The sequence below is a fragment of the Kogia breviceps genome, chromosome 13 (genome assembly GCF_026419965.1).
Source record: "Kogia breviceps isolate mKogBre1 chromosome 13, mKogBre1 haplotype 1, whole genome shotgun sequence".
Lineage (NCBI taxonomy): Eukaryota > Metazoa > Chordata > Mammalia > Artiodactyla > Physeteridae > Kogia > Kogia breviceps.
The window spans coordinates 6,756,467-6,768,687 of record NC_081322.1 but is presented as its reverse complement, the minus strand read 5'-3'; the positions used below and the strand labels follow the sequence as shown (position 1 = coordinate 6,768,687).

Genomic DNA, 12,221 nt, shown 5'->3' with positions numbered 1-12,221 from the left:
CATAGGAGGGCTCAGTTAAATAAACGTGGATTTCCATGAATTTGTGAGTAGTTTTTACACTGACACTGAATAGTACGGGTTCCTCTGTGCCAGTTTACAGGCCCCTTGGGAGGATGTGGGTTGCCCAAGTTCTAGACTCAGTCTCTCCACTGTGGATTCAGCTGGAGCAGCTCTTAAATTATCTCACTTATTATTGAGCTAAATAACGTCTCATTTGAAGAAATAATTGTAAAGCTTAAAAGAGTTTTCAAACCACTCTAATAGGTTTCTGTTAATAACCTGGGAAAATATTCATGATAAATCTGTTAATAAGCCTGAAAAAGCAATTTACAGAAATAAATATGTGTGTGTATCATATTTTGTTTTAATACATATTTTTTCCTGTGACATAGATCACAGAAATGTCTCTAGAGGGATAATGGGAATAGTGACTCTTTCTGTGCAGTGGACATTTTTTTTCCTCTTTTTTTTTTTTTTTTTTTTTTTTTTTTTTTTTTTTTTTTTTTTTTTTTGCGGTACACGGGTCTCTGACTGTTGTGGCCTCTCCCGTTGCGGAGCACAGGCTCAGGACGCACAGGGTCAGTGGCCACGGCTCACGGGCTCAGCCGCTCCGCAGCATGTGGGATCCTCCCGGACCGGGGCACAAACATGTATTGGCAGGCAGACTCTCAACCACTGCTCCACCAGGGAAGCCCTTTCCTCTTGTTTTTTAATCAAGATCATGTTTTATTCTTGTGATGATAGTAAGGTTTTTAACATAATAACTTTACTTTTAATTACATTTCATATAAAGTATACTTATAAAATACCTTTTTATATTATGATTAATTTGCATGTGAGAGTATGAAATCTTAATTTAACAGATCAAGTCATTTAATTTAACACTTTTTAATATATAAAGAAGCATCATTTTATAATATAAATAACCATTTTCCTAAATTATATGTTTTCTAAAGAGCTGCTAATTTAATCCAAATACTACAACCACTACCACTATTACTAGCTAACTTTTATCCAACAATTTACTGTGCATGAAGCACAGTGCTAAGCTGCTTATATGCATTAGTTCATTTGAGTAGATACTCTTACATTTTAGCTTAGGAAACCAAAACTTTAGTAGGAGTTATTAAGTTTTACAAGATCAGATCATTAGAAGGTAGTATAGTTGTGCTTTGAACCAAGGCTGTCTGATTCCCAGAATACCATTTCTCACTGCTGTGCTATTACTGGCATTTCAATTAATAGCCAGATAAAGTATAGCAAGATAAAGTAGGAAGGATTTACTGTTATTGTTATAAAATCAATAAATATTTACTTCATCTAACACTGTTGAAATAAAATCAGTCTTATGTCTTGATAGTTATATTTCTTTTTTAAAAAAAATATTTATTTATTTATTTATGTCGGTGTTGGGTCTTCGTTGCTGTGCGCAGGCTTTCTCTAGTTGCAGCGAGCGGGGGCTACCCTTCGTTACAGTGTGTGGGCATCTCATTGCGCTGGCTTCTCTTGTGGAGCACGGGCTCTAGGCGCACAGGCTTCAGTAGTTGCAGCACACAGGCTCAGTAGTTGTGCCCTGTGGGCTGTAGAGCGCAGGCTCAGTACTTGTGACGCATGGGCTTAGTTGTTCTGCGGCATGTGGGATATTCCCAGACCAGGGTTTGAACCCATGTCCCTTGCATTGGGAGGAGAATTCTTAACCACTGTGCCACCAGGGAAGTCCCAATAATTATATTTCTTATGTTGGGTCTTCTTTGCATATGTCTACTTAGTTTGCAGCCGTGTTTTAGTAACTTATTAAGTGAAAATTTGTTCTCCTTTTTCAGTTTGGTAATTCTATTATCAACATACCTCTAAAACGTCGCAAAGTGATTTCTCAAGAAACTTTAGTTGATCCTGTATCTTTAAGCTGCCAAAGTTCCTTTGATAGCGTAATTTTAAACTGTCGAAGTATACGAGTAGGAGCACTCTGCCGACTATTAATAGAGCCTGTAATTGTAAGTACCTTCTAAGCCCTTTACTGTACCAGTTATAAGATTCAGAATTTCATGGCTAAGGCTAATATGTAATATTTCTAAATTTATAAGTTAAAATACTTCATAGAATATTAAAATTATTTCAAGATTTCAGATTGCTTAGGAATGTATAAACAATTGTAAATTGCTACTCACCATAAAAATTACTGGGTAAAAAATTTATCATATATACTCCAATAAAAAATTTTTTTTAATTTATCATGATGTAATATTCAAGGTATTACATATTCATCATAGGAAGATGCTTGTTCTCACTGAGTTAGAATTAACCCTCCAATGTGTTACCGTTTTATTCTCATGCTAGCTCGATGCATGAAAAGAGTATTTTAAAGAACTGTATGAGAGAAAGAAGAATCCAAAAGCTTTGTGGTCTGCAGAAAAATGTCTTGTAACATAGCAACTCCTAGAAATAGATTAGTGGACTACACTGGCCACCCAAGAGGCCTTGTGGTTTTGAACTAGTTCAGTGTCCATAAAGCCCAAAGGACTTTCTATAGTCCCTTTATCTTACCTCTCATACCTGTCTCCTTATTACTCTACTACCACCAATCCAATTCAAATGTATATTTTCTATTAAAATTTTAACATAATCTCCTTAACCTGCCTTCTAAGTCATAATTTTTCTTCTTTCTAATGTATCCTGTACATTGTTGGTAGGTTAATCTTCCTACAGCACTGTACTTATTTTGTAAAAGCCTTTATTTTAAATGTCTTAACTTGGTGTCCCTAACTATCTATTTCCACCTATTTTTTCAACAAAGGCTGGCTTCATTCTCAGTATTGTAAAGGCCAGATGGAGGAATGCAGTACATGGATCAGTTTTTCTGCCTTATGTGGGCTAAGTTCCAAATAACGTGTCTTTTAGGGTGTTGGTAGCAAAATCTTCAAAAATCTATGATTGTTACTAACGTATCTTATTTTTTAGTTTTGTTTAGATTTTATCAAGATACAGCTAGAAGGTAAGCTATTTTATATCCTCCTGCTCACTAAAGCTTTGTTTACACTAAAACACTCTACTGGAGTAGAGAATTAAACGGTATGCTTAGAATTCACTAAGATGGTTAGTTATTACATACATCTTAACAAAAGGCATTATACCTTAATAGTGTAATTTCATACTATAACATCACAAAAGCTATGTTTAATTTTTAAAGTATGCTTTATTAGAATCCTCTTTCCATCTGGGAAAAAATGTAGATACTTCTTTAAGATCAAAGATTTTCCTTCATTTCCCACTAGAGTTACTGTTTACAGAGTATAATAAATATGTACTTAACTTTAAAATTGTACTTCCTTACAGTTTCCTCCCTTCATGATTTTCCCTCTTAAGAATTGATTCCTTTTCCACTTCCATTTGTTTTTCTCCAGAACCAGAAAAGGAACCTGTAGGGATTACTTTAAATACCTCTGATCTAACAAAATGTGAGTGGTGTAATGTCCGAAAATTACCAGTAGTGTTTCTTCAGACGACAGCAGCAGTTTATCAGAAGCTGAGCATGCAACTGCAGATGAACATGGAGGATAAAGTTCGGAATGACTGTAAAGGAATAAATAAGTTAACAAGTAAGTTATGTAGAGCAAATATAGTAATACATACAATACATTGTTTAGCAGAACGTGAGTCAATTTTGATAGATACCTTAGATGTATCTTAACTACAATCCTTACAGTGACCTTGTAAAATAGATATTACTTCTCTCATTTTATAATGAGGAAAAGTCCACAGAAAGTGGAAGTTCTGAAGATAAAACCCGGGTTTACCCATGTAGAAAGTTTTCAAAATAGGTTAAAATTCAAAAGATATATACTCTTTATTTTAACACTGTATGACCTGAGTAAAATGAGTTTTTTGTTTGTTTGTTTTGTTTTGTTTAAATGTACTGATAGGAGTTCTAACGGTAAATCAGTGATCAATCTGGAAACCTTGAAACTTAGCCTGATTAGGAAGTTTGAAAGTTCATCGAACAGGGCTTCATCCTCTACAGTAAATCAGTGTGGTTCTCCATTTTGTTTCCCTTCCCCTCTAACGTTTGTGGCATAGCTTGACTAGTTGTAAAACATTTTTCCTCAGTAATTGCTGCTTCAGCTTAATGATGAGTAAATGATAGCTACTATAAAAGTTGCAAGAGTTGGCACATTAGTGAATAGCAGTTTTTACAGTTAAATCTAGAGATACCAGTTCACTTGGCAGTTTCTTATTTGTGTTTGACAAAAATGTTAACTGATTATATATTTAAAACTAATATATTTGGATTCTATTAGATGAAATAAATTAGTTACATCTATGGATAGATTTGTTCTTGAGCTGCTGCTAGAGTAATGTGTTCTGGTTCCTTTCTTTTCATAACTTAGGTTACATTGTTAGGTGACACTGTCATTGGTCTTCATCCTAGTATTGTATATCCACTGTATGCCAAACACTGTTTTGAACATTTATACCAGGATTTCTGGTGATACTCTTGGAAATAACTAGTAGTTACTTTTTCTAGTATCTGTTTACTTATTTTTTTCCTTTAGACTTACAGTTATATTGATTTCTTTTCAGATTTGGAAGAACAATACATAATTCTCATTTTTCAAAATGGCCTTGATCCTCAGGCAAATATGGTATTTGAAAATATCATTACTGACATTGGTATAAAGAATAATGTGTCAAATTTTTTTGCGAAAATTTCCTTTGATGAAGCCAATAGCAGACTTGTTGCCTGTACAAGAACCTGTGAAGAGAGCAGCAAAGGAAGTTGTGTGCAGAAAGAAAACAAAATTAAAAATGTAATTATATTTTTTAATGTAATTTTAAATGGTACCTTTAAAGGGAAATGTGGTTCATTATGATATTGCTCATTTGGAGTTAGATCCTTTTAATTCCATTTCAGAATTATTTGCTTTTATATGTGATTTGCAAACTACCTTGTGTCGAAATATTAATGGTGGTGGGTTACTTGCAACACAAATTGTAATTGGTACAAGTCTCAGAAGCATTTTATTTTATTTCCTTTCCGCATTCTGTTCTTGTCTTTACTTTTTGTCTCCTTTTCTTTTTCTCTCATCCTGTTTTCTTTTTCCCTCACTCTCAACATACATATACGTACAGTGCTACGTTCAAATTGATTGTTACTCTGTTTCTTAAATTTGCTAGTGGTTCCCAGTGGTGACATTGGCTTCAGTACAAATAAAGGAATTTTGGTCCCTGACGTATTGTCCATTTATGTGTAACATGTGCCTACATGGTTGAAAACTTGGAAAGGAAGAACATATACCGTTTGATTCTGGCTCTCAACAATTCTAGAATAACTAATTCTTGAATAACTGATTACGTAGTAGGTAACTCTGAAGCCCCCTGAATCAAAGGCTGAAGTACTACTATAACACATAATATGTTAATCAGTATGACTTAAAATACTTTACATTTGTCTCCTACCACAGCAGCTGAAGTTTGCTGACAATTTATTAGAAATGTTAAATCTTTCATCTGCCTACAAATTTGGAAATAGGGCTGGCTATCCAAGGCATAATATTGGTGAAGTTGAGCAAGGCTTCACCAGAAAAGAGCTATTTACACAGTTAGTGGGTTGAAGAAAACAACAGAAGGAGGAAGGGGAGCCATTCCCCTTCTTTTGCAGAATTGGCTACAGGAGGTAATGTCAGAGGAAGAAAAGAGCAGCTGGAGCCATAAGGCAGCTGCGATGGACTCAGATTTCAATGGAAGGCTCTTTCTTTAAGGACTCCTTGATTCTGGAGAACTGAAGCTCAGTGGACTGTGTTCCCTGAGCCTCTGCTCCCATATTCCCTGGATTGCCTAGGCACTGAACTTAGGTAGGCCTACACTCCTAGAAGAAAAAACCACTCTCTGTTCTTTGGATTTTACTAACATAATCTAATTTAATATGGATGGTTGAGATCTTAGACAAGATACTAGAAAACCAGTTACAAAAATTGGAAGAGTATCACTGTTCTGGAAGCTACAGGTAAAAAGAAAGTTGACCCTAGTTTTACCTGTTTCTTATTTTTAATCTTTTTAAATTGAAAAGCATTCTTGCCTTGTACTTTTTTTATTGAAAATTTTTCAAATTGATTTTGTGAATTGATAATTTAATTTTCTTTACCAGGTGTCCCTTGAATCTAAAGTACAACTTAAAAACAAACAAGAATTCCAGTTTTTTGATGATGATGAGGAAGCTGGAGAGAGCCATACCATCTTCATGGGCCCTGTAGAAAAGTGAGAGAATTCCTTTACATTTGCAACACTCAAGTTTCTTCTCTGTTTTATTACATTTCAGTTATATGCATGCCTATTTTTGTTTGTTTGCTTATTTTTTAAAATTTTGTTACAGATTGATAGTATATCCACCACCTCCAGCTAAGGGAGGCATCTCCGTTACTAATGAGGACCTGCATTGTCTAAGTGAAGGAGAATTTTTAAATGATGTTATTATAGACTTTTATTTGAAGTAAGTTAATTTTCTCCTAGCCTTTTAGCAAATTTTTAACATTTTATAATGTATACATGTATTTTCTAGAGTCAAAATTGTTTGGATTTTGAATTCCATGACTGCCACTTACTGGATGACATCTAGAAGGTGATTTAATGTCTCTGTGAATGTTTCTTCATTTTAAAAATGGGCATAAGAATATCTAAAAGGATCATGAGAATTAAATAAGATATATATTTCAAGTGCTAGGAAAAATACCTGGCACATGCAAAGTGATCATAAGTGATAGCTTATTATATCATCAGTGTTGTAGTATTTAAAGCATCTAAAATTGTTACTACCCTAGGTTAGGTAATAATTTGTTGAGCAGATTATATGATTTCACTCGTTTCCTTCAATAAATGTTCACCAAGTGCCAACTTTGTGGCAGGTGCTGTGTTAAAAGTTTATGATTTTATAGGGAACACAAATATGGGATTAAAGTATTGGCAGAAGCATTAACATGGTACAAGCATAGCAGAAAAAGAAAGCTTCATTCTCTCTGGGGGTTGGGAAATAAGAGAAATCAAGAAGCTCTCCTAGAAGGGCTTATGTCATGACCCAGAATACACATAACATATACGTATACATGAATACATGTATGTGTAATGTGTTTATACATGTATAAATTTGTACATGTTTACTGCTTTGTGATATAAAATGGATGTGTGTATGAAACAAAACAGAACTTAACTATCAGTGTGTTTAGTGCTCTCCAGTATTTTCCAGTTTATTCAAATGTATATCAGAAGACAATATTTTTTTAAAAAAACTGGTTGTTGAAAGCTGCTGGAGGGACTCTCCTGGTGGTGCAGTGGTTAAGAATCCGCCTGCCAATGCAGGGGACACAGGTTCAAGCCCTGGTCCGGGAAGATCCCACATGGCGTGGAGCAACTAAGCGCATGCAGCACAACTACAGAGCCCGTGGTCTAGAGCCCACGAACCACAGCTACTGAGCCTGTGCGCTACAACTACTGAAGCCCAGGTGCCTAGAGCCTGTGCTCCACAACAAGAGAAGCCACCACAATGAGAAGCCCTCGCACCATAACTAGAGAAAGCCCACATGCAGCAATGAAGACCCAATGCAGCCAAAAATTAATTAATTTTTAAAAAGATGTGTTCTCTTAATCCTAATGTATACTACCTTAACGAACCAAGCTACTGAAAAATCTTAAGTGATTGCGTAGAACAGTGCTGCTGTTATTGGATAAAGTGTTGTTCTGTGAATGTCAGCTAGGTCATGTTGTGCTAGTGCTATTCAAATGGTCTTTGTCCTTACTGATGTTCTACCTACTTGTTCTGTAATTATTGAGAAAGTCGTTGATCTCAAACTACAGTTATTGATTTGTCTATTTCTCCTTATGTATTTTGAAGCTCTGTTGTTAGGTACATACATGTTTATGTCTTCTTGGAGAATCAACCCCTTTATCATTACATAATGTTCCTGTTTATTCTTGATAATCTCCTTGTTTTTAATCCTACTTTGTTCAAAATTAATATAGCTACGCCAGCTTTCTTTTGGTTTGTGTTTGCATGATGTATGTTTCTTCACCCTTTTACTTTTAACCTGTTTAAGTCTTTATGTTTAAAATGTTTTTTTTTGTTTTTGAAAGCACATAGTTGGATCTAAACAATAAATTGAACTCCTATATTTTGTTTACATTTTAGTTTATTCTATTTCATACTTAAATCTATATTTTTTACATTACAATAGAGATTTTATAGTCTTTTTTAATTCTTTTGAAATTCTTTATATATTTTCAGGAGGCCCCTTGACATCATATAGTTAAACTTTAGAGTAAATTTTATACAGTAAACTTACATTATCTACAAGTTCTGCCTTTCTGATGCAAATCACTATTCCAAATAAGATAGAGAATCTAACAAAATCCATGATTTTTAAAAAATCTTTGTTTATATTCATCTCATGACATTCTTAGAAGTGAATTAAAAAGAGGAAACTTCTTTTTAAAGATTTATTTATTTATTTTTGGTTGCATTGGGTCTTAGTTGCGGCACGCGGGATCTTCATCAAGGCATGCAAGATCTTTTGTTGCAGCCTGCAGCCTTTTCATTGTGGCTCACGGGTTTCTCTCTCTAGTTGTGACGTGCAGGCTCCAGAGCACGTTGGCTCTGTAGTTTGTGGCACATGGGCTCTCTAGTTAAGGTGCACAAGCTCAGTAGTTGTGGCGCACAGGCTTCGTTGCCCTGTGGCATGTGGGATCTTAGTTCCCTGACCAGGGATCGAACCCATGTCCCCTGCATTGTAAGGCAGATTCTTTACCACTGGACCACCAGGGAAGTCCCGAAAAGAGGAAACTGTTTAAAAGTTCACTATTAAAAATAAGTAATTCAGTTGCTATGAGAGCTGCTCATTCTTTTCCATTTCTAACTCTACAAGTTAGAAACAAACCTTTAAACAGTTTGCCAGAATTATAGAAAGTAGAAGGGCATTGCATCTAGAGAATATTAATAAAATGCAGGGAAAAAGAATAATTTTAATAAAAATTATTTTCAGAACCTTAAAATCATCTTTTAACTTCATCCTGTAATTAAATGTCATGATTGAATTGTTAGATTGTCTGCTTTATAAAACAGCAGGTAAACAGCTTCACCATGACATTCAATATTTAAATGATTTATACACTGAAAGAAAAAAACAAAGAAATGGAAAGAAATCCCAAAATGAAAGAAATTCCCCAAAGGTTTTTTGTAATAAACTTGGATTTTCCCTTTAATTCTAAAGTAAGAGGCTTAGTTGTTCTAATAAAAATTAATAATTCTAATACACGTACATAAAAAAACCCAGAACTATATATAGTCACAGAAATGCTTATGGATGTATATTAGATTAGAAAGACAAAACTAGTTATTTTAAATTAAAAGGCTTTTTGAAGTTTTGTTTTTTTCACTTTTAAGTCCTTAATTCCTCTAGGATTTGTTACACTAAGGTAACATAGTTGCACAGGTCTGTTTTCGGGGCTCTATAGTTTGTTCCGTTGGCCGTACACCTATCCCTGCATCAGTACCACACTGCCATGATTAGTGTTACTTTATTCTTGTTATCTTCAATAGAAAGGCAAGCCCTCCTCCATATTCTTCTTCACAAATGTTTTGGATATACTTGACCTTCTGATTCTTTCAGATAAACTTTGGAATCAGCCCATCAGATTCCATTTTTAAAGTCCTTTTGAGATTTTGATCGTAATTGCACTGAATCAGTGATTCTGAACTGGGGGCACTGTGGGCATTTTGGTCCTCACAAAAGGAAGGGATGTGTGCTGATAGCATCTGTGGGTAGAGGCCAGAGGTAATGCCGAGCACCCTACGCTGCACAGGACACCCCCCACAGCAAAGCATTATTTGGCTTAAAATGTCAGCGGCACCAGCTTGAGGAACCCTCCGTGAAATTTATGCAATTTGGAGACAACTGATACTTAACATTTTTGAGTATTTCAACAAGAAATATATTTTGCCCGTATAGCCAGACCTCTTGCTAAAACTTCTATTTCTAGTATGTCTGTAGATCTTTTTAAGTTTTCAGTATGAAAATCCTTTCATCTGCAAATAAATTTATTTCTTCCATTTACAAAAATAAAGCATGGATTTGTTTCTATATGAAGTAGAGTGCATTTTCTTAAATCACCAATAACTTGCTTTTTTAAGTTGAGCTATCTCTATTTTTATTCAATTCAGTTTACAAAGTAGCCATTGCAGTTTGTAGTGGCAAAAGCAGCATGGTTCACCCATTATGGTGTAATCCCTAAATTCAAGTCCAATTCACTACATGCTCTGTTTTGAATATAGATGTAGAATTCAGCGATTGATTTAAACCGTGTCTCGAGGTGATTCACTGTCTTATATCTTTTGTCGGGGCACACTGAGTTGCCCTAAAGCAAGCAATCTGTAAGTTGTGTCCTTTTCATCAGAACTTGAGCGTTAGAATTATCAAATTTATGACAGAAGTGACAGGTCTCAAAGATGTGCCTTCTGGGTACTTGCTGTTTCTGTGTAAGGTTTCACAAGGCTTTCATACCCTCCTTATTTTGATAAGATGAATATGGTCATAAGCTTGAATTTGCATAGCTCCTTTGACGGAGTTTGGAGCATACATAATTAAGTTTAACATATCATAATTTCTCTTTGTAATATAAAGAACCATTTCTATTTGTCTTGATATAGACCTATAGGAAAAAACAACTAAGGCAAGGAAAAATTAGAACTGATGTAAGATCACTTTAAAGAGTCATTCTCATAACCTCACCACTGTACAGATTCTTTCTGTTTTTATAAAAAGCAGTTTATGGCTAGTCATCATGGTTTATTAACTGTTTAAAACAACATAAACATAAAACATAAAAATAGCAGCTTTATTGACATACAGAGCACATACCATACAATTCACCCATTTAAAGTGTATAATTCAGTGGTTTTTAGTGTGTGCAGACTGTTGTGCAACCATCATCATAATCGATATTAGAACATTTTCACCCCCCACAGAACCTCAATACCCATTAGCAGTGGCTCCCCATTTCCCCACCCCACCCCAGCTCTAAGCAACCACCAGTCTCCTTGCTATCTCTGGATTTGCATATTCTGAACATTTCATATACATGGAATCACACAATATGTGGACTTCTGTGACTAGCTTCTTTCACTTAGCGTAACGTTTTCACGGTTCTTCTCTGTTACAACATGTATCAGAACTTCATTTTTAAAAATATTTTTATATTCTTTGCTGCATTGGGTCCTCATTGCTGCTCACGGGCTTTCTCTAGTTGCAGCGAGCGGGGGCTACTCCTTGTTGCGGTGCATGGGCTTCTCATTGCAGTGGCTTCTCTTGTGGAGCATGGGCTCTAGGTGCACGGGCTTCAGTAGTTGCGGTATGTGGGCTCAGTAGTCGTAGCTTGCGGGCTCTAGAGCAAAGGCTCAGTAGTTGTGGCGCATGGGCTTAGTTGCTCCGCGACATGTGGGATCTTCCCAGACCAGGGCTCAAACCCGTGTCCCCTGCATTGGCAAGCGGATTCTTAAACACTGCGCCACCAGGGAAGTCCTTCATTTCTTTTTATTGCTGAATAATATTCCATTGTATGGATATATCACATTGTCCATTTATCGGTTGATGAGCATTTCTGTCATTTCTACTTTGGGGGTATGGTAAATAATGTTTCTATGAATGTTCATAAATGTGCCCTTGTTTTAGAAGATTAGATCTTTCAAATCCTAGTTTTACTCTCTCAAACACCACTTTTTATTACCTACAAATAATCTGATAGTAATCATTGTCTAGAATATGAAGCAAATTTTGTTTATGACTTCTTTCAGTTTAAAGGAATAGAGATTGATGGTGGCTAAATAGATATTTGATCACTGTGACTGTTTTTAGTATAAACTGTTAAATTCATTCTATTTGGAATTACTTTTTATAAAATAGATATTTGGTGCTTGAAAAATTGAAGAAAGAAGAAGCTGACCGAATTCATGTATTCAGTTCTTTTTTTTATAAACGCCTTAATCAGAGAGAGAGGAGAAATCTTCATGAAACAACTAATCTATCGTAAGTCAAGCTTTTTGAAAATATTTAACAAATGTAGTAAGTCACTTAAGTTTAACTTAGAAAAAATCGCTTATTTGTATTAAAGCAACATTTTTTACTTCCATTCTCAATTAGCAAAATTAATATAATTTATAATATTCTAAAACTCCAAGAATACCT

At 35.0% G+C, this 12,221-nt stretch overlaps 1 protein-coding gene across 10 annotated transcripts in view; it reads left to right on the top strand.

Moving 5' to 3' along the window:
* SENP6 (SUMO specific peptidase 6) overlaps positions 1–12,221 on the top strand; it is a 106,352-nt gene that overhangs the window by 76,011 nt on the left and 18,120 nt on the right. For all 10 annotated transcript variants that reach the window (XM_059083066.2, XM_059083068.2, XM_059083065.2 and 7 more), the window contains 7 exons: positions 1,824–1,994; positions 2,959–2,992; positions 3,402–3,596; positions 4,579–4,805; positions 6,143–6,252; positions 6,368–6,484; positions 11,940–12,062. In XM_059083066.2, the coding sequence (XP_058939049.1) occupies positions 1,824–1,994; positions 2,959–2,992; positions 3,402–3,596; positions 4,579–4,805; positions 6,143–6,252; positions 6,368–6,484; positions 11,940–12,062 (977 nt within the window). The remainder of the gene's footprint in view (positions 1–1,823; positions 1,995–2,958; positions 2,993–3,401; positions 3,597–4,578; positions 4,806–6,142; positions 6,253–6,367; positions 6,485–11,939; positions 12,063–12,221) is intronic.